The 25,028-nt window shown below is 42.4% G+C and overlaps 1 protein-coding gene and 1 long non-coding RNA gene across 7 annotated transcripts in view; one reads left to right on the forward strand and one right to left on the reverse strand.

Annotated features, from left to right (window-relative positions):
• The window catches only part of GPATCH2 (G-patch domain containing 2), a 153,261-nt gene that overhangs the window by 122,558 nt on the left and 5,675 nt on the right, over positions 1-25,028 (forward strand). For all 5 annotated transcript variants that reach the window (XR_008319351.1, XR_008319353.1, XM_053308990.1 and 2 more), the window contains exon 9: positions 6,306-6,388. Coding sequence is in view for 3 of the 5 variants with exons in the window: in XM_053308990.1 (XP_053164965.1) it covers positions 6,306-6,388 (83 nt within the window). In the remaining 2 variants the exon portion in view is untranslated. The remainder of the gene's footprint in view (positions 1-6,305; positions 6,389-25,028) is intronic.
• Positions 12,859-25,028, reverse strand: part of LOC128350626 (uncharacterized) — a 33,725-nt gene continuing 21,555 nt past the window's right edge. For both annotated transcript variants that reach the window (XR_008319360.1, XR_008319359.1), the window contains exons 2-3: positions 15,912-16,019; positions 12,859-12,983 (exon numbers count right to left, since the gene is read on the reverse strand). This is a non-coding gene — a long non-coding RNA (uncharacterized LOC128350626). The remainder of the gene's footprint in view (positions 12,984-15,911; positions 16,020-25,028) is intronic.

The following is a 25,028-nucleotide window of genomic DNA, read 5'->3' on the forward strand; positions in this document are numbered from 1 at the left end:
TGCAGTTTCATATTAAGGAATGAATTGGCAGGACTGGTCAGAGTTTCTTCTATTTTGCCGGGTCCCACTGAAGGAACTGGGGAATGGAAATGTGTGTGTCAATAAATTAGGGAGCCATTAATACTTCTCCTTAATAAAAGTAGCAGAAGTTTATTGCTTTATTTCTTCCCCAGAATATAGTGGGACATTTGGAATCCAAGTCTCCATAAACAAGCCTTTTCATCTAAATAGACTGTACTGCCTGCAGAGTTTCAGACATAACCTGAGGATAACTGGTAGACCTCTGGTGGGTCTTGCATTTTGGATGTCCTCCAGGCCCTTTGGATGAATGAAATTTCACAACCCATTCAGCCTTTTGTTTTTCTGTGACAATGCAGATCAGCACAGAGCAAAGCCTTTGTGGAAAGCAATACTGATGTATGTCCTGTGAAGAGAGGTTGAAGGATGAAGGTTGTGTATGTTTAGCCTGGAGAAGAGGAGACTGAGAAGGTTGCCCATTTCAAGGGGCTCTCTTCAGTCGCCGCTGAACTTGCTTGGAGCGCATGTTCCCACAAATGCACTCCCAGGCAGGAAGCCCAATTCCGTCAGGCATGTTTGGTAAAGCCTCTGCAGATAGTACAAGTGTCCACTCTGTGAGTCTCCTCTAGACACCCAAGGCAATTTGTGTGGCTGTCTGAAGTGGGGATTTTAGCAGCACAGCTCGCACAACATTTAAAAGTAGTTTTGTTGCTGTGACCATAAAGAAAATAATGGCCCACAGGCCCACAAATGGGGGGAGGGGACCACAAGTGAAATCAAAATGCAACACGTACAGAAATACTGAATATGACAGAAGGGGAAAAAACCTAGAAATAAACAAGAAATGACCAAATTAAGTATGCTTTGAGATAAGTGAAGACAGAGGAAACTCTGGCAGCAGTCGACTGAGGTAGAGTGGGATAGAGTCCTATAGGGGGAGCTACGTTTTCCCACTCTATTTTCCTTTTATGGTGAAGCTTTGGAAGGTTCCGAAACCTGGTCTCTGCGCAGGCACATATCCCAAGTGTGAATGCACAGAAGACCACTCGAAGAACTACAGTTACAGATAGGAAACCTGCCCTTACAGAAGGTAGATTTTGGTTGGACATCTTAACGGTAAGAACTGATTAACAGGTGGGTGAAACTCTCCTTCACTGGAGGTAGGGGTGTGCAAACTGGCTTGACCTTGAGCTGGTTCGCCATCAAGCCAGCCTGGTCTAAGGGCTCACCCTTGAGCTGGTTCAGGGTTTTTGGTTTTAATGGCAGACTTACTGTCTCCAAGGCTTTGGGGGAGGGCTGCGGGAGTGGAGTATCCAGTGGTTCCCCCTCCTCCTGCCTGCCCATGGCCCATGGGAGATCCAAGGGAGGCCGGCGGGGAGAGGGGGAACCTCCGGAGACACACACACCCTATGGCCACAGCAGCAGCCCCCGAGGCCTCAGAGGCAGTAAGTTCACCATTAAAAAAAATAAATCATCCCTCGCACACCCAAACAGGACCTGAATTGGCTCAAACTCGAGCCAAGCCAGGCCCCTCATTCAGGGCACCAAAACTGAACATGCCCAATTTGGTTCAAGCCCAGTTCGTACTCTAACCAAATTGGGCAAACTGGTTTTGTGCACACCCCTAACTGGAGGTCTTCAAGCAGAGGTTGGACAGCTAGTGCATGGGGATACATTAGCTCTGGATTTCCTGCATCTGTCAGGTACCAGTACTAGAGGGTCCCTCCAACTCTAGGATTCTTTGTTTGTAATGAACCCTTTATTTTATAGTACATCTTGAAATTCAAAGCTGCTTCATGTGCGACAACTGGTACTAAAAATCTGATATTAAAGTAGACTTGTCCTCCCACTTTCCACCATGGTTGAAACTCACAGATCTTTTTAGCAGAAAGGTGTATGAACTTCATATTCAGGGTTCGATTGCAGCTCTTCATAGTGACATGGCAAACATGTCACTTTTTGCACATTAGAATTCGGTGGGGGGCGGAGGCAGTCTGCAAATCCTCTTGTACACTGTAAGTTGTTATGCAAAGTAGCCCTTGATTTTTAGGCTAAGAGGTTGACCAAACGAATTGATAGTCTTGTTTTGAGAGGGGTGGGAGGATTTTAATAGAATTAGAAGTCTATTTCTATATTTGTTTAATGTATTAGTCGCTTTTCACTAAAATGTCTTAAAGTGGCGTTACATTTGAGTTGCTGCTTTTTAACAGTCCTTAATTGCTTCCTCTATGCAAAATCCTACTACTTTTTCTCAAAATAGCAATAGGGAGGAAAATTGCACTCACCTTGTCTAATGATCAGATTGTTGTGCTTTGCAAAGACAAATGATTCATTTACACTGAAAGAACACCACTGCCTTTCAGACATTCATTGATTTTAAATTAAAAAGTAACTGCAATGTTCTACACAAAGGGTGACAACAATAACAAAGTAGTCCGTCCGTCCTTAGTGTTATTTGTTGCCACTCCATTGCATGTGCCGATAGGGAAATAGGGAGGAGGAATCCAGGTTCCATAATCTAACTGATCAATAATCTGGATATCTCAATGCGGTGTAACAGATAATCAATCTGAGCAGAATTACTCAAGCACAGCTAGCTGTTATTCCTGGAGCTAGGGTCTTCAAGTTCAATTGGCTGACTTTATTAATTTTTATCTTTCATCCTACTTGAATTCTTGTTTCCCTCCTTCCCATTCCTTCTCAGACTCCCTTCATTATAGCAATCCTGACAAATACTACATTCTATTATAGAACAAGCTGTGGCTAGAAAGAAGTCTTTCACTGTTTATGACCCTGCAATACTATTAGGAGCTGGTATGGACAGAGGAGAGAGAGACTTAATGTTTCTTTGTGGAATTTATATTAGATTTTTCACTCACTGATATACAGTCACTTTTGGACCAACTTAAGACATGACTTTAGCGTATCTGCAAGGTCTAATTTTTAAAGTTTGGCATTCTTTACATTTTAATTTAGACCATTTCAGAGAAAACATAAATTGTAGGATATAATGGATTAAGTGGTTTAATTTTCAAGGAAACACTTAAGTCCAGTTTGACCCAAAGTGTGAGCAGCAGAGTACTCGGTTCAAGCCACCCCTAAAACAGAAATGTCCCCTGACACTGCATGTGAGGAGCTGGTGGGGGCACATGGTAATGTCGAGGATACTTGATGACACTTATCCTGCAAGATATTGAAGACAAATGTGTAGCTTGACCCTGAGTCTGCTTGGGAATGGGAGAGAGTTGGTTTTTTGTTTTGCAGGCGTCACCTTCTTTTTTAAATATATACATATATATATTGGACACATCCGTGTGCTCTTTATGTACTATGAAGCAACAATAATATGTTCTAGATCTCAGACTGCAGGTTTTAAAGGATATTTGTTATATGTTAGTAATAACATAATAGAAGTATATTTTATTATCTGTGACACTTCAGTGAGTGGTCCAGTTGTTACCAGCAGCAGAACCAGAAACATTATGTGACTACCAGATTTTGCTAGTGAGTGAAGTTTCCAAGTTTCCTCCCTGGCATCTCCAAGATAGAGCTGAGAGAGATTCCTGCCTGCATCCTTAGAGAAGCCGCTGCCAGTCTGTGTAGACAATACTGAGCTAAATGAACCTGTGGTCTGACTCAGTATATGGCAGCTTCCTATGTTCCTGTGTGTTCAACCTTAATGTGAGAGACTTTAGGATAAGGGTGCCCCTTGCCTATTCTTCTTTCCTCAATCACTTTGAACTACTGAGTTAGCTTCCAGATCAGTTTGTTTTGAGATCACTCAGATCACTTTGTTTTCTAACTCAGGAACTCCTGCTTCTTGCTACAGTTCTCCACTAACTAACTAAGCTATAAACTACAGGCAGCATCCAGACTGTTAGTCATGATTAAGTCCCATTGAATTTAAGGGGACTTAAGTTCGTCATTACTAACTCATCTCATGTATTCCAAAAGGGCTTAGACATGGCTAATTAGACTTGATGCTGCCCTACATCCATATTAATGTCATCTAGGGTAAATACTGTGTTAGAAATAACATTTTTTATTTTTATTTATTTTATCTGCAAGTTTGTCCTTTGTGTAGTTTACAAAAAAATAAGGTTTTTTGTAAGTTTTGGGCGGTATAGACATTTTAAAATAAATAAATAATAATTAATTAATTAATGCAATTGTGTATTCCCATGTAGGGAGTGGTCAGATCCTCATAACCTTAATCACCTCATGTTAATGCCTTTTGTCTTTTTGGCCAGGTAACTAAGACAGAATATGATAACCTTTGGGGAGTTCCATGAAAAGAGATGGGAAGCTATAGTATAACTAGTATTTTTAAGCCCGTTATAATAACGGGCGCTAGTGTGTGTTTTTCTTTTTCTTTCTGTCTTTCTGGGCCCACCCCCCCATGTTTAAGGGCTAAAACGGCCCATTAAAATGCCCCCGTGGCTGTCGCCGCCAACCGGCCGCCCGCCCTCCCAGCTGTTATTTGCTCCAAACCCCCCCCCCCCACACACACACACACGTTTAAGGGCCAAAACGGCCCATGTAAATGACCCCACGGCTGTCGCCGCTGACCAACCGTCCGCCCTCTGTCGCCGCTGACCAACTGTCCGAGACCTCTTCTGCCCCGGGCCACGCCCTTCACTCGATTGCATTAGCAACTTAGAGAAGGAGAGAGGAGCTCGCATGCAGAGCTCCTCACTCCTTAAAGCCTCTTCCCGTACTGGCGCTTTGGGCGCAAAGGACGCCTATTGCATCCTTTGCATCCATAGCGCCAGTTTGGGAAAAGGCTTTAAAGAGAGAGGAGCTCTGCGTGCGAGCTCCTCTCTCCTTCTCTAAATAGCTAATGTATTTGAGTGAAGGACGTGGCCTGGGGCTACAGAGATCTAGAATGGGTAAGGAGGTCTCGGCAGCTGGGAGGGCGGGTGGGCGGTTGGCAGCGACAGCCGCAGGGGCATTTCCATGGGCCGTTTTGGCCCTTAAACGTGGCGGGGGGTTTGGAGCAAAAAACAGCTGGGAGGGCGGGCAGCTGGTCGGCGGCGGCGGCCGCAGGGCCATTTACATGGGCCGTTTGGGCCCTCAATCTAAAACAACACAACATGGTCTGTCCCTTAATTTTGAAAAACATGACCGCCAGTGTCTGGGCGGCCATGTCTTTTTCGGCAGTTCTGAGCATGCGCTCCGCGCATGCTCAGAACTGCCGAAAAAGACACGGGCGCACGGGATCACACTCAAGCCTTTTATTATATAGGATGTATATACTGTAAGATAGTTACAGTATAACGTAGTATCCCAAAGCAATTACTTACCATAGTTAGAGAGTCCCTACTGATCAGTAATCCAGTTGGTGGCAGATCTTCCCAATGCAAGTTGCATTGCAACGTGAAATCACACAACAGTAGGTAGTAGTGGAACAGCTACTAATCGTATGTTTTAGATGCCTGCAGCAGTGTAGGTGGTTCAGAATCTCTCACATTCCACTGAGGAACATGTCAGCAAGCATGTTTCTTGTTGTGATAGGATAAATAGATGAGTAAAAACATCCCTCAAAGGATATTGGCCACAACTTAGTGAGCTATGACCATTATGGCGACAGAATGGTGATACCACCCCACCCCCAATACTGGAACTCTGGATCAACAAGTGAAACTGATTGCCAGTATTTTCAAGACAGGCAAACAGAAGTACTTCTTCTTACACTGCATAATCAACATGGAATTCTTTACTACAAAATGTGCTAATGTGACAATTTGTGATCAACAATGTGAGAATGAAGCAAAATACTATTGTGTGTCTCATTTTAAATTTCACAATGCAGTTGAAAATGACAGCTTTGTTTGCCACAAATTTTCATCCTGTGAAGGCTGCTTGTTACTTTAAAAAGGAACTGATGATGTTTTTGCCATAACAAATGTTGTCCCAACAGCAGGCATTAGTAACCAACTGATAACTCATCAACAATATTGTGATCACTTTAGATAATTAATCTTGTCTATTTTCTTGTCAGGAGCATCAGCATTTCATTTTATGTTCAGTCCAAAAGATTGCCAGTTTTGAAAAATTAAAAGCATTCCCTTTACATTATTTATTCCAGAAGCGATTTATACTGCGTTTATGTGCTGAGTGCTTGTCAACAAACATAATTAGGTTTCAGTATATGAAGGATTCCAGTGTCTAACTCCATCTTTATTGAGACTGTTTTAAGTAAAGTGTGGGATTTATTATATTAATTGTTCTGTACAGATCGTTTCCTCACTGTTTGGTTAATAGATCTCTCTGGTTATTGTTCACAGACAAACAAGTGTCCATTTAGGATCCTTATGTATGGGAGATATCAAACGAAGGAGAAAAGCTGCACCACTGCCAGGACCCACTGGTAAGCAGGTTCACTATGGCAACATTACAAAAGCAAAACAAAGGCCAGTTTCACTTTAACGGCAGTTAACACTAACTGGAGTTAAAATTCCATACTCCAATTCGTGCCACAGACGTGCAACTAACTGTGGCCAGCAAAACTCCAGTTTCAGGACATCCCAGCAAGCTCCGCAGCCTGGCTGTGGGCAAAGCATCACCACATCAGCAAAGTGGCTGCAATTGGCCACAATCTCAAAGGAGGCGTGTTCCTCAGGCAGATGACAGCTTAACCCTTTCCTCACTCTGCTCCTAGCTATGTGTATTGCAGCAGTCCAGGGCGGGGAAAGAGAAATGTTCTTACTTAAGAGGAAGCCCATTGAACTGAATCATTTACTTTTGAGTAATCCTAGTAAGCCTGCAAACTGTTCTCAAAACTCAGGAAGACAGCTAACTATTTCGTGACACACATAAACGTGTTAAGTCTGAAACATCAAGATAAGATCCGAAACAAGCTGTGGCTGTGTGAAGGGAGGTGGTGGTGGGGAGTACGATCACCCAGGCCATGCAATAGTAGCTGTTTTCCTGAGTTTTGAGAACAGTTTGCAAGCTTGATGGGATTACTCAAAAGTAAATGATTTAGTTCAGTGGGCTTCCTCTTAAATAAGAGTGCATAGGATTGCAGCTGTAGAAGTGTGGCTTGCTTTTAGAGGTTTGTGTGTACACAACAGATATAGAAAAAATGATTTTACTTTCCTGTGAAACAAAAGACTTTACAGTGCCTTGCAGCAGGAATTAGTAGGTTTGTGTCTCATTAAATTCCACAGCACACATCACTGTTGCCAGACAGAACAGAGAAGAGAGGGAAGGATGTGGCGGGGAGGGCTGAATTTCTGAAAGGTGATTGTTGTCAAACAGGGGCACTTACCTCCAGTTAGGGACGAGTCTGCCTTCAGGCATAACACTTCGGTGGCAAAACCATAGTTATCAGCAGTGTACCATTTAGAAAAACTCAGGTCCTAATTGGAGTTGTTTGGGGCAAACTGGAGTTAACTTTTGAGACTTAACGGGTTCTGTGCATTCGGTCATACTACGGTTAAAAGCTCTGGCAGCTTTAAAGTTAAAGTGTATGTGTGAACCATCTCAAAGAAGAAGCAATAACCGTATTTACTCAAATAAAAGATTACTCTGAATTTAAGATGAACTCCTTTTTTAAAAAAAAGTATGTTAGACACAAGTTATACCTGTATTTACCCAAAAGGAAGAGGACTCTGAATTTACGATGCACCCCAACTGCCACCCCTTTTCTAGCAACAAAGAACTAGGGGGAAAACTAGTCTTGGATTCAGGTAAATAGGACATCTACTGGAATTTATTTGCATATAACAAGACAGTTGGCAATACATAGTTCTTAAGAATACCTGTTTAAAAAACGTTGTCTTGCAATTTGACACTGAAAGCAGTAGGAAGTTCTAGTGCAGTTCATCCCTTATCCTGCCACAGATTGGTCCTTATCAGTTCTTCATAGCCTGGCTCTTTCATGTGAAAATTAAGATCCCATTAGAGAGCTATAAACCTCACACAATATGCCCACAAACATCTCACAATGACCCCCTCCTTCATTGTGACCATTCCGTTCCTTACTTTTTCCTCCCCCCGCCCCCCATTTCCTTTCCGCCCAATGATTATAACATTCACTATCTCCACTGTGTTAAGTTCTTTTATATATTTTGTTGGGGAAAGCAGATGGGTTGTTTCTGACTTTGCACAGCACTGACTACTTCACTACCCCATGGAAAGTTCTGCAGGTCACTCCTGCAGTAATTATTTTAATTACTTTAAATGTGCGTGTGTGTGCGCTCGCGCGCATGCACCCACATACCCATACTCACAATTCTGAGAGGAGGAAGTGCATCTTTTCAAGAAACATATGAAGGAGAATCAGCCACCTAATGGTTCAGCAAGGAGATAACTTGCCTAGGGAGCAAGAGGTTGCTGGTTCAAATCCCCACTGGTATGTTTCCAGACTATAGGAAACACCTATATCGGGCAGCAGCAATATAGGAAAGTGCTGAAAGGCATCATCTTATACTGTGCAGGAGATGGCAATGGTAAACCCCTCCTGTATTCTACCAAAGAAAACCACAGGGCTGTGTGGTCGCCCGGAGTCGACACCGACTCAATGGCACAACTTTACTTACTGGGACAAACTGAAGTAAGAAGAAAAACAGTAAGGATTGTCTGGGAATCCTAAGGGCGAATGCCCCAGAACACCTTCTTGACCTCCTCTTCTGTCCTTGATACTTGCAGTTTTAGGCCCACACATTTCGCAGCATCATGTGGGTGGTGCCGATCTGCCTGTGCTACTGCAGGCTCCTAAAGAAGCACCAGCAATCTTGTGCAAGAGCACGAATACTTTTAAGTACTGCACGCACACTCCAGGAGCACTGCTTAGATCAGAAACATGTAACTGACAGACGAGAAATGTGTTTCCAATCTACGCAGCACTCTGGAGTGCAGCCGTACTATTTGTAAGTGTTTTCACTCTTGCACTACAACACAAGGCTGCCCGTGCTTCATTAGGAGCCTGCAGGAGTGCTGGCCGATTGGCACCACCCACACCCACATTATGCTGTGCAACAGGTTGGTCATGGTATTTATAGCAAGATGTGAATGCATAGCAGCAAATAGAATTAAGTGTTGCATACAACTGCATTTTAGAAATGGAGAGAGAGACATTCCTGGCCAGGAGGTCTCAAGCTTGGGTTAATAGCTACACTTTCCCAGCCAGCACTCCCCCCACGTTGTGTATCCTTCCTTTTACCCCTGTTCCATCGCCTCGCCTCTACCATTTGCTCCTCTCCTCCTCTGTCATCACCATTCTGCTAACTCAGTCCCTCCCACTTCAACTGTAAATGTCTGGATGGATTTAGATCAACAGTTTTGCTCCCCAACATGCATTGCCTTGTGCATTTGGCTTGTGGCAGTGGAACTGGTTAGTCTAAAAAGTGGCAGTGCATCTTACAGCACAGCAATGCACTTTGTTACAAGGCCGGATTTGTCCATAGAGTGTTTGCTGTGGAGCCTATCGTGCATTGAGCCTTTGCTGCCCTGCACACTCCCACCACATTCCAGCAAACTACTGCTTGATCCCCAAGCCTTGGTAATTGGGGGGGGGGCGGATCGGCACATGCTGTGGGGAGAGGCTTCTCAATCCAGTTTCAGTCTCACTTAAATCGTCAGTCTTTTCATCACAGACAGTTACCTGTCTGTGTTCTAGCATATGGTTAGTGCTTAGTCTTTAATGATATATTTGCTTAATATTTAGTACTAGGCACATGAATCTGAGTTTGCTATGTGAGATCAGTATGTTCCATACAAAAGGGACTGAATTTGACTGAAAACTGTTTTCAGATATATGAGAACCATGTGTTGTACATGGAGACGCCTATAAAATAAGCTGCTCTTAATTGTCTGACTGTTTATCCTAAATTGTTTCTGTGTATCAGTGATCTTCCCTATTTTTCAAGCAGAGGCCACTTTGGCCAAAAAAAAACAAAACTTCAGTGTGAGAGCCATTTCCCACTGTGCTAACCTCTTCACAGTATTGTACTTCTCTCAGTTCTGGGAGAGAAAGAGCCATCTCTTAAGAGCTCTAGGAGGAAAGCGCTGGAAAGAGCTACACTTCCCAATCTCAACACTCTGTGCACACCGTCCAAGATGGTGCAGGGGCTCAAGAAGGCTCAGTTTCCCTTCAAGGAACATTCCTCCTACCCCAGGCACTGGGCAAAACGCAGCACTGCACAATGGAAATGGTCATCTCCATATGGTGCCAGGGGGACCTCAGCAGAGTATTCAACTTCAGCCAAAGCTTCACACAGGCCCAATAAGCAATTAGTCAGAGGGCCGCATTTAAGGTTGAAGGGGTATGCCACTGGCCCCAGGCCTTTCAATGAAGAACACTGCTATATATGCTTGGAAGTCAGTGGCCAGCCTCCAGATTAATCCTGTGCCAACATGCCAGAGTTCTCCATGGCACAGGGCACAGTTTTCATTGACACTCCCCTTCCCTCAGGGACATAATTTCAGGAGGCACAAGCAGCTGCAGAGGCAAAGAGAGCGGGTGGTCACTGAAATTTGCCCCTCACGCAGTGGGAAACCCTGGCCCATTGGTGCAGGGTTTATCTGGATGCTGGCCACTATAGTCCACATTTTTTTCAAATATACCAATTTATTTATTGTGCCTATATAAAGCAAGTATACACATATAGTTCTTACACTGGCTTGTAGATCAGTGAAGTTTTTTAACTTTGGTTTTCCAGTAAAATGCCTTTTCCTTTTCACAATATTTCAGTCATCAGTGACAGAAACAGACCAAGAACACTCTCATTGCTAAAGTACCTTAGTGGCAGTAATGTGGAAAAAGAGAATGTCTAGGTCAGGTCCTAAGACTCCGAACATATGTGTAGTGAGAAGAAAAATGCTTAATGGCTGAGGAGAGGATAATATAATTATTTCTACAAGGTGATTTTAACTTCACAACCTATACATGACAGAAGGAAGTAATTTTGTAAGGTGTACGTGCATATAAAGCATAATAAAATTAACTTTAGTACACATTTTAGCCGGGCTTCCAACATATTTAACATCGTATTCTATTTCTGAAAGCTGACACTCCTGCATAGTTTTCTTGTGGTGATGGCCTGAAAAGTTCTTAGTATCTGACAAAAACACGTTGATTTTTATTTTCATAACAGTTTTACACTGTTTCGGTGACTTTTGTGATTTATTTATTTAAGATGTTCAGAATTGCCTTTGAGATTGCTAATAATGTTGCTGCTCCATAAAGGTCAGCTTGGACAGAGCTGACATCACAAATCAGTTGAGTTGTGAGCTTGGTTGCTCCCCCAAGTTGGTTCATAGGTCAACTTGGCCACTTGGTGGCCCAAAACAAACCATTATCTTTTAGTCGCACCACCCCATCCTATCTGTATTAGTCACACAAAGTGTGAGCTGGTACTGCAGCTCAGTCAGCAACCAATCTTAGCAAGAATAATCCACCTATGCTTCCTGCCAGAGAAAGCTACCCCCAAACATATGGCAGAGATGATAGAGGACTGGTCCAAACTCCATAGCCTGGGTAAATCTAATAAAGGCCTGAAGGACCATACCAGTTTCAGAAAGTGACCTTGCTGCTCCCAGTATCATAGTGCATGTGCCTTTATGTGGCATCATTGCATAGAAGAGTGGGGGAACAGAAGGCAGCTCCTGTAGCAGCAACACCAATAGATGCTACAGTGCTGGGGTTTCAGGCAGTAAACTGGCAGAGAGAACACCAGGGCCCTCGGGCATGAAATGATGCAGTGCTTAACATCTAGAAAAAGCTATTCTGGGGCCGAAGTGCATCAATAGCCCTTGATCATGGAAGCCCTGTCCCCTAATCTCTAATGTGCGCTCTTTATAGTTACTGTGTGGTATGAAAAATATATTCCGTACCACTGAGAGACACTTTCTTCTGTGTCTCCCAGAGCTGAGAGCAGGCATTGGAACCAGATGCTGAGGCTAAATCCTAGCACAAATTCAGACCTAAGCTTACATGCCCTGAGCACTGAGCAATAGGACTGAGCCCTTCTGCTTTTGAAAAAATCAAATTAGATTGTTAACAGCCACATTTCTTCATCTTCTCATTTTTTACACACAGTTCCACAAGACTAGATTAGTGAAATACAAGAACGAAACTATATTTAAATACCATTGTGACTGTTTATACCATTGTGCACCCAGACAGATGAGTTTCCCCCCACCTTTAAGTCAAAAAGGGCTTAATCATTTGTAACTAGGTACATGATATTGTGAGTGAGTGAAGAAAAGTTTAATTACTGTTTTTCATTTTCTTAGATTTTATCTCACCTTATCCCAAAGGCTCAGATGTGTTTAAAGAAGAAGTGTACTTCATAGTAATAGAAGTAAAGGCTTATGAACATAGCAAAGCCATGATAAAAATATTTCAGTTGTTAAATTCATAAATGTCTGTCAGAGACAAATGGTTTTCTTATCTTTACATGCAGTATGTTGAAAGGACTTATTTACGCATGTTTGGAGAATAGATAGCATGGCAGGACAAACAGACGGTTGGACTAGTTGCTTATATATTTGTGAATCCTCTGTTCAGCACCTGTGCTGCAAAGTACTTTCAGCTACGTTACAGGGCTGTAGACTACTGTAGCTAGAAGTGTTATTGGTTAAACATTTATTAATTGTGACAAGAACACCCAATTTATTTCAGCGCTCTGGCTTATTTACTGCTCTTTCACCTTTGTATTTTGTATTGAAAAAGTAAAATGAATATTGATAGAGTTAGCTATTGATTTCTAAATTTATAGCCTGTTCTCAGCCTTGAGACAAAGTCACATACCAATAGCACCTTGTGTATTAGTAACAAAGGATGTAGATTTACTCTCACAGCAATGAGAAACTGTTGAAGCAAGAAACTTTTAGCAGTGGAGAGCATTTTATTGTTTGAAAAATGTCATCTGTAAAGGTGAACTAAAGCAGTGAAGAAAATAAGGTGAATTCTGTCAGATAATTCCAGTCAACAGCTGAAGCAATAGGGCCTTAATCTGTTGAAAAAGAAAGAAAGAAGGAAACATTTTACTTTATAGTGTAAGATGAAGCTTCTTTTTAAACATTGCAGCAACTAACCAGTGAGAGTATCAACTGAAACAAAAGATGGTTCTCATATATTGCCTACAGTTTACATACAACCTTCTTAAAATGACAAAGAATGGTTAGAATGTATTGTTCCTCTTAGGGCAGCCATGAATTTGTTCCAGGAAATAAATACCTAAAGGAATTGATGACTAGTGAAGCAATACAGTATCTGACATGGGAGCATGTCATTCTAAATGCCTTTGTCTGCTTGCTAACCACCTGAACGTAACACTATTCAGTATGGATCCTTAAGAGGCTTTATTGCAAAAATAGATTGTCCTTGAGAGGGGTGTGTGTGTGTGTGTGTGTGCACGTGCACGAACACAGTTTTCTGCTTTCATTGTTGTGAACATCTTCCTGTTCCCCTGTTGTGTGCAGTATGAGTAGGAAAGGAGGACATCCAAGAAACCAGTTTTAGTATTCAGTAGAGACCTTTTTTCCCTCACCTAATGAATACTGACACACAGCACAGCAAAATATGGGCAGTTTAGCACAACCCATGCTGCTGCATGTGTCTAAATCCTACCCATGCTGTTGCAGAATAGCCCTGTTCCGGTGCAACTTAAAGTCATGCAAGTGCAGTTGCACGATGTTATGTCCATTATTTACAATGCATGTTGCATAACACAACTGCACTTGCACAATTTTAAGTCACCACACTGAAACAAGGCTGTAGCACAACAACGTGGGTGGTGTATATACACATGCAGCAGTTTGAGCGGTGCTCAGCTGCCCGAGTTTTACTACATTGTATATCACTGATTGTGTGTATTACACTTTACTGGTTTGCGTAGCTATACATTCAAACAAGTGGGCTGGCAATGGAAGTTTAAAGAAGTGTTGAGGTTCAAAACTAAACTAGGGTACCATCAGCCACCTCTGTGTTTCTGGGACTCCCCTAAGAGACTTTAGATTCACCCAAAGTTTCTCACTTGGTGCAGGGTTTGCAGCTCTGACTGTATCTTCAGCTTTTCTGGTGCTGAAGACATCTTGTTTTCAAGAGTAAGCCATCTAAACTAAGAATATGCCATCTCTTAGTTTACTTCCCCTGAATCCTGAACTACTCTCCATTATGGGCACAATCCTAACAGGTGCCTTTTCATCATTTTCTCTCTCCTTGCATGTTGTGCTTTATTATCCTCCCCCCCACCCCACCATACGCACACGCACACGTTTTGGTGGTTCAGTTGTAGTCTAAACTCTACAGAATAATTTAAAACGTGTACCATACAAAGACAGTTTGAGCCCTTCAAACCAATGCAGTATAGAAAAGAAGCAGCTTTTGCCAGGGAAGTCGATGAAGAGGGTTCCAGACAGTAATGGTGGGTGGGAGGCAGAAACTGCTGTCAAGTGAAAGAAGAGAAGGTACTAAGAGAGATGGTCCTGAGGCCTGAAGCCCTTAAGAAAAGGACTTGATGCTGGAGGGGATGGAAGTAGGGATGTGCATGAAACAGATTTTGTGTTCCATTTTGAGCTTGAAATGAAACAAAAATGACTGAAACCTTCTGTCAAAACAGCGGTTGACCCAGCTGTTTCGACAAAACAAAACTAGAAACGTTTCCATACGGAACAATGGGGAAACTAAAAATACCCCTTTGTTCCCCCTGGGCAGCTCCTAGGGAGACCAAAGTGGGTTGTGTGGTAGGGCATGATGGGTTCTACCTACCACCCAACCCACAAAGGAAATTGGCAAACGGATGAATTTTAACAAATCCTATGGGTGGTTTGAGGGGGGAGTTTAAAAAATGTTTAAAATTGCCCACTTGCCCATTTCTTTTGTGGGTTGTGTGGTAGGTAGCACCCATCATGCTCTACCACACAACCCATTTTGGTGTCCCTAGGGGCTACCCATGAGGAACAATGGGATGTTTTGAATTTCCCCATTGTTCCCTATAACTGGAGCAAGCTGCATTCAAGAGTGCAGACAAGTTCTGTATTGCAATTTGCAAAGCATTTTGCAACTTTGCCGTGAAAAACTCTGAAGCACACAGTAAAAGGGACTCTGTCCCTCCCAACACACACATTTCAAACACAGTACAAACATGGACAAAAAAGGATCACTGACCCAGAATCCACTGCCAGCCACAATGCCTGTGCTGTAGTAATATCATTGGCACAAGTTGCTGTCTCTAACACAATTATTACTCCTTACGTCTAGCACTGCAACAGCTGCCACAGAGTATCTTTAGCAGCAAGCACAGCCCTAAACTCAACTAGAGCAAATTCAGCCACATTTTGACTGAGTACACCTTGCACTGCAGATTGCAGAGCAGACCAGAGCAGTGAGAGAGGCCTCCCAGTCCCTATACATTTTGAAACTCCCTCCTTTCCGGTTCCCCCCCTCCCCCCCAGCCAATGGGAACAGAGTTGCCCATGACAATACTTGATTTGTAAGGTAACAAGCCAATCAAGGAGATTGCAAGCCAATCAGAAGTCAGGAATAGAAAATCAGCAAGAGGAAAACAGGCCTCCAAAATGGCACTTGAAACATTTAGACTCAAAACGGAGTCATTCTGTTCCAAGCTCGGAACAAGCACTTTATTTAAAGGGTGTTTAAACACTCAGAATGGCCTGCACATCCCTAGATGGAAGCCAACACTTTGTTTAGTTAGTTTAGTTTATTACGGTCATAGAACAGCAAGCAACACTGGGCACCAACACTGAAACAATCCATGGGATGTTGAAGGAAGAGAACCAAGACCACTTCCAGCGTAGTTGTGATGGGGTTAATGGTTTCCAGGATTTGAGAGCCCAGTGCAGGGCCAGGGTGAGACCTGATCAAGACAGGAGTCTCCAAGTGGTTAAGTAAAGAATTTCCTAGATAGAAAGTGTGATACCTGAGGGAGATGAATGTAGTGGTCCTGTGAAAGATAAACATGGTTGCCATGGTCACTATGGGATTATCAAGATGCAGTCCAATAGTCAGTGAAGGTTTTGTGAAGCACCTATGGTAGAAAAAAGATATAACAGTCCATCATCCCAACTCTGTATTAAGGCGTCCCACAGTTTATGGTTGTCATTGCCAACCCTGCTGCAGAAGGATTAGCATTGTAAGTTGTGTCAGGTTGCAAATGGGTCAAGCATGAGGGTCCCCCAACTTCCTAAAATGGTCTGTAGTATATTTGGTATGCAAGTGTCAATTTGTGGGAGTTTCAGAGTTGCCTTTGGAGAAGAGTCAGTGAAACATTCTCAGATTCATGATCAAAGAGAGAAGAACCAGGAACATAGCAAGGTTGGAGTGGGCCCAGAGACAAGATTTTAAAATGGGGCCCCCCTCACTGAAGCTCAGCTAATGAAGTAAAGAAATCTTAAATTATGTTTTTAAAGGTTTTGTAAACTGTGGATGATGCAAGTGATTTAATTGTACTAGAGAAAGACATGCTGTTCTGGTAGCTCCAGATCTTAACACTCCCATCAATTTTGGAGGATGAATACAACTGAAGGAAGCCCGGGCAGGTGCACGGCTGGGGGAGTCAGTCATGTGACTTGCCTCTGGGGGCCCCCCCAAGGCAGTGGGCCCCCAGACAACTGTCTCCCCTTGCCCTATTATAGTTATGCCCCTGAGAAGAACATTGAGCAGGATGCCAGTTCCAGAAGAGGAAAGAAAAGGAGAGGTGACTGGGATCTCCAACCACCTTGTTGTGGAGTCTACAATGTCCATGGCTTGGTGGGAGTAAAACACCAAGAGGGCTTTGGAAATTTCCAAGAGTTCAAGTCACTTGATGTAGTGATGTGGCCTGGCACGGGATTAAGATGCACTAACATCCCCATGGGGAGTGCCCCAGTCTGAGTTATCTGCGGGTGGCTGTGGGTCAGGGAGTCAATGCAGTAGTAGGAACTTCTATCAAGAGACTGGTGTGAGACCACCACCAGAGGCAGGCACACACTCACTGGGATGTGCAAAGGTTTAACCTCAGTTTGCAAGCCCAGGTGGAAAATATCCAGAATCAATGCTGTGAAAGTATCACACAGAGACAAGGGGTGGAAATCTCTGGCTCAGGAAGAGTCTAGCATGTCACCAATAAACTGGATGCATGAAGGGAGGAATTGTCTCAGTTAAGAGCATGGATCGTTATTCAGGGATCCTCAGCAAGGCAATGATGAGAGCGAGCAACCAGTAACCAACTGTCAGTATTGGGGAATATACTGATGTGGTGGTGCCAAAGATAAGCAGCAACCACCAACATACATTCGCTGACAACACAAAAGAAACAGTCTGTATGGAAGGACTTTGTCCTAGAATGCATGGGTGCTAATAGCAAAAGATCATGCTTCTAATGCTGGGGTCTTATGGCTATATGGATATAGACATCCTTTAAGTCTAGTGATGCATCTGGATACAGGAAGTAAAGGGTGGTAGGAATGGAAATCATCCAAATCAAGATACTTACATAGGGCAAGGGTAGGGCAGAGGCCACTGTCCCATTTGGGAAGAGTAAAGTAGCAAATGTAGAACGCTTAATATATTTTTGAGTAAGAGAACAATTGCATCTTTGCAAAGCATGATTCTTGTTTCATTGAATAGAACTAGTGTGGGACCAGTAGTCCTGAAGACTTGCAGGGGGAGTAAAGCCTAATACGCAGCCATTGCAAACAGCAGTGAGAAGCCCATGATCTAAGGTGATTTGTTGCCATGTCATTCTCCAGAACTGGAGAAGATATGAGACAAACAAGAGGCTCACAGAGTCACATATGACTTGCATGGCTACAGGAGATTGGGAAGAGATGGGCTTTGACTTAGTGAAGGAGAAGAGCTTATACAGTTCAAGGATGAAAGAGTACTGAAAGGACTGGCCTTTCACCTCTTTCCATGGAGGCGAGACTCACACCAAAATTCTTGAAGCCGTGCTCTAGAATGTCCCAAACAAGGCTCTACACAGGCTCAGATCCTATAGGTTGACTGCCCAGAGACCATGAAGAAGTAGTTGAGGGCACTTCATACACTATACATTTCCTAGATAGCAAGAAGAAACCCAAAACCACATATAAATAGTGTGATCCTAAAACATGCGAGGCAGAATGCTGCAGCATGCTTTTAATCATTCTTGAAATGCAGCAGATCCTGGCATATGACCGTAGAACAAAGTTTGTAGATGATATTTGTTCAAAAGAAATGCTTTAATGTTCTGCCTGGGTTGGTAGGCTACATGTCACGTTTCAGGCTGATGCACTTTGAAATGACTTGAGTTATCAACTTTTTTTAAAAAAAAGAAAGTGTTTTAATGAAAAATCTGACAGATTCTCAATTATGGCGTGTAATATCAAATACTGCTATAAGGTCATCATGACTCTCTTTAACAAGGTAATCAAAAGGCTAAATGTTTTCATTCCGTTTAAAAATTGCCAGCAAAACTATTTTGCTGACGTTTAATGTGGCAGTGATTAAAAATCAGACTTAAATATGTGTGGTGCCAAAATGATAATTTGAAAATACTGTGATTATACTATTCCAGCAGAGGTTACACAGGCCTAGCTTGTGGTGAAGGTCAGCCTTCTGATCTGTTTATAGAGAGAAGACAGATTTGGGTTAGCTGGATAAGCTGGAGTAAATTTCCAACACATTGGTCATGAGAGCTTGCTTCCAATTCTGTGTAAGATTTATAATCTATCCGCTTCCTCATTTCCTGTATTAAGCAAAAGTTTCTGTTGGCATTGTGTGATCAGCCTGTTTTAAATATTCTGCCAAAGAGAAGAACCAATAAAAAATGTCTGTAGTCTCCATTTACAGTATGAAGAAGCTGGGATGTCATCAGTTCTGATACGGCACAGTATCATGAATTTGCCTTCCCGCCCCCAAGTCAAGTCCTCTGTTTCTCAGCAAGCTGCTCCTGAAACTGGAGACAAAATTAGAAATCCTGTTTGGTGTTGTTCAAGGAGCGGCTAATAGGAGACAAGGGAGAATCTCTGTTGAATGCATGAAGCTGTATTAATCAGGCCATTGGTTCATCTAGCTCCATATTGTTTATCACTCCAGTGTCTGAGGAAGACGTTGCTCTCAATCCTGTTACCCCAGAAACTTTTTAACTAGAGATGCCAGGAACTGAACCATACAATGTGCTTGCTCTCTCACTGAGCTGTAGCCCCCTGCTCTGTTGGATGTGTGCAACCCCTTGTGTGAGTTTAGGAGCTCTTTAAATATTGTCCATTGGCTTTGTATTGGAAGATGCAAATTGGCAGATTTTGCTTGGACTAACAGCTTCTGCAGTGGACTAACAGCTTCTGCAGTGCCCAGAATGTGAAACACATCGTGTTCTATCTAGACTATTTCAACTTAATAGTTTGCAGGAGAAAATCCAGAGTGTAGAGCTTTCATTTTACTTGTGGAAATAAGGAAGTCCTTCATACCCATAGGACCTCCTCATTTGCCTAAAGTGGGCTGTAAATGCTAGCACAAAGCTAGTGTGAAATGCCATCAAGGTTTGTGCGGGGAGAGTGGGCTTAGCCCACTCACCCCGCACACGGGCAGGGAGCCCGTCCCTGGGCAACTGGATTGGCCGCTCACATGATTGCTGGCTCCATCACAGAGCCGGCAGGGGTGGTGGGGATTGGGGGTGCACACACACACACCCGGAAGTCCCAGGATGCCATGTGTGAGTGTACAGGGCATCCTGGAGAGACCCCTGAGGCAGGGAGGCTTGTTGGAGACTCCCAGTGGGGGTCTCCTTGAGAGTAAGGGTGTGCACGGAACTGGCTGGCCCAGTTCGGTTCAAATGTGAACTTCACCCGAACCTGACCAGATCAGTTTGATCTAGCCCCCCCTTCAACCCCCCCTGGTTCAGTTTAGTCCAGGGGGGTTCACAGATCTTTAGAGGCCATATGCATATAAGCGGCGGCAGGCAAAATGACCATCGTGCCTACTTATGGAGGCACAAACAGGCCACAGCAGTGATTACTGAGGCCGGCAGGGAGAGAGGGAACCTTCGCACGCGTGTACACACACACACACACACACACCCCGTGGCCTTTGCTAACTGGTATGAGGGGGTTTCAGTCTTGTTCCAGATGGGACCGGCGGGGGGGGGGGAGTTGGTTCGACCCCGAAACAGTTTGTACATCCCTACTCAAGAGCCGTTGCGGCATGAAAATTCCGGCTACTGAGCTGCTTTGTTCTATGACCCATTAACTGGAGCTGGAAGAATATAGAAGTAGCCATAAGTGGATGACTTGAAGAGTTCTTGAAAATCATAATTTCTCTCTCTCGCTCTCTCTTGTAACTGAGTGGGATCCTGCTATTTATATCATTTGGTGTAGTGTGGTGTAGTGGTTAGAGTACTGGACTTGGACCAGGGAGACCTGAGTTCAAATCCCCATTCAGCCATGAAACTAGCTGGGTAACTCTGGGCCAGTCACTTCTCTCTCAGCCTAACCTACTTCACAGGGTTGTTGTGAGGAGAAACGTAAGTATGTACTACACCACTCTGGGCTCCTTGGAGGAAGAGCGGGATAGAAAATGTAAAATAATTATTATTTTATTTTATTTTGTACTACTATATCTTTCCTATAACATCGGAGCAGCTGAAGAAGACGGAAGCCAAAACATCTTCCCCATTATATTCTTGTTTTGTTTATTCAACAATAAATTGATAGATATAGATATATTCATAGTGGTTTATTTGCTGTAGGGAATCCTTTAGGAAAAATGAAGCCGAGCACGACAGCTTATCATTTTGAGAGCAATGCTGTGATAGCACAGTTGCCCTGCATCAAGATCAAAGCCTACTGTTTTAGACCTTTGCATTTTGCTGTCTAGTTTAGCAGCCACAAATAGAGCCCTGAAAGGAATACTCTGAATATTAAATGCCTTCAGAGAACAGGGGGAAAGGTACACTAGGTTATAAAGCGAAGCAGCATGTATCTCCCCATTTTCCATTGGCTGTTTATCCAACATCAATACAACACTTTAGGAGCCAAATTACTAAACAAGCTGCCAATTAGGCTTGCAGTCAGCTGGATAGATTAGTGGCTAAGAGAGGCAGATACAAGATTTTCATCTCTTGAGCCAATTACTCAAGTGAATTACCATCCACAGTGCTCCTTGGGAATTTAAGGTAGAAAGACTAACTCAGCTGTGATAGGCATAAGTGAGATCTAGAATAGGGGGGTCAGGGTTATCAGGCCACGCAGTGCAAAAATTGTCCAAGCAAAAAGAGATCCTTCTAGGAAAGGACTTAAAGGATTTAGGGCTGCCAGGGGGTATAGAAAAAAATAATACTTCTAGGGTGTCCTGCTGCAACCAAGTTAAAATAACTTGCTAATCTTCTCAAAGAAAAATGACATGCCAAATACACTTACAATTTTGTTCTGTTTTTAAACAGCATAAAATAGAAATATTAAGACAACTGTAAATCCAAAATTATTTAATTGGATACTTCAGTATTGGTGTTGCATGTTGTCTTAATTATAAATCCAAGAGTACTCTGTTCCTCCCACATTTTTCCAGTGTATATTAACCAGTTTTTCCACTCGGCTAGAAAAGCATTTCCTTATTTATTTAAGGCTGGAGTGTTTAGATGATTGGTCAAATTACATTTTTAAAAGTGTGTTCAATTAATTCCAAAATTGCTTCTAAAAACAGCCTAATTCAGACCTGTGTGCCCTACAAAAACATCAATCTTTGTCATTTCAGGCACTTTAAACTTACTTATTTTACAACTATTTATTTATTCATTCATTCGTTTGATTTCTATACTGCCCTTCCAAAAATGGCTCAGGGCAGTTACACAGAGAAATAAATAAATAAGATAAATAAAATGGATCCCTGTCCCCAAAGGGCTCACAATCTAAAAAGAAACATAAGATAGACACCAGCAACAGTCACTGGAAGTACTGTGCTGGAGGTGGATAGGGCCAGTTATATATATTTATATCCCATATTTATTGCCAAAAGCAACTCAAGGTGCTGCCAGTTAAAAGAATATAGAAAAAAATATAAAAACCCAATAAAACAATACTTCATAAAAACAAACTGATCTGGTGTCACATGTTTTTAACCACCATGATTTTATTTTATTTTTTTTTTTGTATTATTATTTCTCTTCCGATTCTTTGGCGATGTAGTACTTACAGCCCATCCAAAGCTGTAAGTTCCTACTGAGTTCAGTGGGACTTACTCTTTCCTAGGAATAATGTTGGCATGGTAGCACTGATCTCCTCTTAAAGGGAAAGCAAAATTTATGACAGACTGCTGATATGATCCTTACTGACATGAAAAGGAAGGTATGTTGTTCAACTGTAGAGTGAGCACTTAATGTTAACATGGTTTGAATCAAGAATTTAATTGTTAATCATTGCGTGTTCAGTATCTAGCTGGCATACAATTTTGGGTTTTTTTACTTTATATACAGATAAAGTGGTTGGTTGGTTTTTATTATGAAAGTATCTGTAAAGGTATAGGCAACATTTCAGGGTGTGTGGGTGTGTGTGTGTTCTGCTCTACTTCTCAAGCTATAATTTAACAAACGCTATTTCTTAAATATTAAGCAAATGTAAAACCTGAACTTCAGCAAGCTGTTGTATCCCAAAATGATTAAACAGATGTGAAGCCTGCAGCAGCGTTAGACCTCTGATCTGATTTTTAGCTTACAGATGGAATTAAATTAATTCATGGCAATCCCTGTAAAATCAAGGGTATGGCACTGAATGCTAGTGCTCTGTTTAACCAGAATGTACCTGTTCCAACAGCTGTTGAGAAAAATTACATGCCTTAATTTTCATAGAAATCTACCTTTAATGACATCATAAATATTATTTTGAAATAAAATTTTAATTGCAGGGTTTGTTTTCTCTCTCTCTCTCTCTCTTTCTTTTTTTAAAGGAATGCCTTGATTTACTATATACAAACTTTATTGCCTTTTGCTTTTATGGACTTGATATTACGTCTGAAACATTTGCATAAGTAAGGATTGTCCCAAGAAATTGTGAGAGCATGCATTGGTAACATCATAAGACTCATTGGCTTGCTGTGACTGCCCAGTGTTGTCCCAAGAATTGTACAGCTTTGCTTTGCTGCTGGTCCATCAACTGTTTGCCCTTCCCTTATATAGTATCTTGGCACTGCTCTGACAGTCTGGACACTCACTGGGGAAATCTGGCATTATTCATTGCTGCAAAATTTGATCACAACTGTATCTAAAAGGCCAAGGGGCCTGTGTGCCACTGGAAGACCACAAGTTGTTTGCAAACAGTATGACCCCTGCTCTCTTCCAGATTGTCACAAAGTCTTCCCTGATGAAATATCTAGAAATTTTCCCTGACTTCCACAGTCTGCATACCTGCATTTCTTTGAGTTAATAACAGTTGATACTTATAAGCAGTTGGTCATGGTTAGAATAGAACCCCAAAAGTAACCCCATATTTTCTGGGGCCAACATGTTAGGATGCTCCTGAAGCACCTGGCTGGGAAACCAAGGCATGGTTTCCCAACATTTTGGGTATTATGATGATCCAAGTTGAAGCAGTTGCTTTAATTAAACAGTTTAGAAGTCGTAAAGTGTTCCTGTTCCTCACCTTACAGCAAATAAACATTGAGAAATCTTGCATTTGTTTGTTTCTCATTTGTCTTACGTGGCAGAGAAGAGCTTCAAGAAATAAGATTGCAATTGCTGCCTCAGAAATAACGCAGCGATCAAAATAAGACAAGTAAAATAACTACAATTTGTGAATCACATTAGAAAGTCATCATCAGATTGAGGCTTCAAAGTTTTCTACAATCAACAAATATGGATTGCATCTACTAGGTCTTTTTAGAAAGTGAAACTTACATAGGCATGGTACAGATGTCATGTCATGACTTGGCAACTGGGAACACCCTCTGGACTTGTAAAAAACAGTGGGAGCCCTCTCCTATGGCTCAGAAAGATTCCTGCTTTTCCGTGAGTGAGTGCCATCAAGTCGATGTAGACTCTTAGCAACCACATAGATAGATTCTCTCCAGGATTATCTGTCTTCAACTTGGCCTTTAAGGTCTCTCAGTTGTGCATTCATTGCTGTCGTAATCGAGTCCATACACCTTGCTGCTGGTCATCCTCTTCTCTTTCTTTCAACTTTCCCCAGCACTATGGACTTATCAAGGGAGCTGGATCTTCACATAATGTGTCCGAAGTATGATAGTTTGAGCCTGGTCATTTGTGCCTCAAGTGAAAATTCTGATTTGATTTGTTCTGTGATCCATTTGTTTTGTTTCCCTGGCTGTCCATGGTATCCTCAAAAGTCTTGTCCAGCACCAAAGTTCAAAAGCATCAATGCCTTTTCTATCTTGCTTCTTCAAAGTCCAGCTTTCGCATCCGTAGAGTGTCACAGGGAAAACCATTGTCCAAACATTTCTAATCTTTGTAGGTGTGGACATGTTACAGCATCTAAATACCCTTTCCAAGGCCTTCATTGCAACCCTACCAAGTTCTAGTCTGTGGCATATTTCTTGACTGCTGGGTCCTTTACTGTTCACAGTCAATCCTAAAAGGCAGAAGCTATCCACCACTTCAATGTCTTCATTGTCAATTCTGAGGCTAGTTGCTGTACCCTTTGTCATTAGTTTAGTCTTCTTGACATTTAGTTGTAGTCCCATTTTTTCACTGTGCTCATTGACTTTCATTACTAGACCTTGCAGATCATCCACATTCTCAGCTATCAGAGTGGTGTCATCAGCATAGCACAGATTATTGATGTTCCTTCTTCCAACTTTAAAACTATGCTCATCTTCTTCCAATCCAGCTTCTCTCAGTATATGTTCAGCATATAAATTGAATAAAGAGGGAGAAAGTATACAGCCTTGTGTTACTCATTTGCCGATCTGGAACCAGTGTGTTTCACCATGTTCCGTCTGGACTGTGGCTTCCTTTCCTGTGTATAGGTTTCTCTTAAGAATAATGAGATGTTCTGGGATGCCCATTTTCCTAAGGATATTCCACAACTTGACATGGTCAACACAATTTAAGGCTTTTCTGTAGTCAATAAAT

The sequence above is a fragment of the Hemicordylus capensis genome, chromosome 1 (genome assembly GCF_027244095.1).
Source record: "Hemicordylus capensis ecotype Gifberg chromosome 1, rHemCap1.1.pri, whole genome shotgun sequence".
NCBI classification, from domain to species: Eukaryota; Metazoa; Chordata; class Lepidosauria; order Squamata; family Cordylidae; genus Hemicordylus; species Hemicordylus capensis.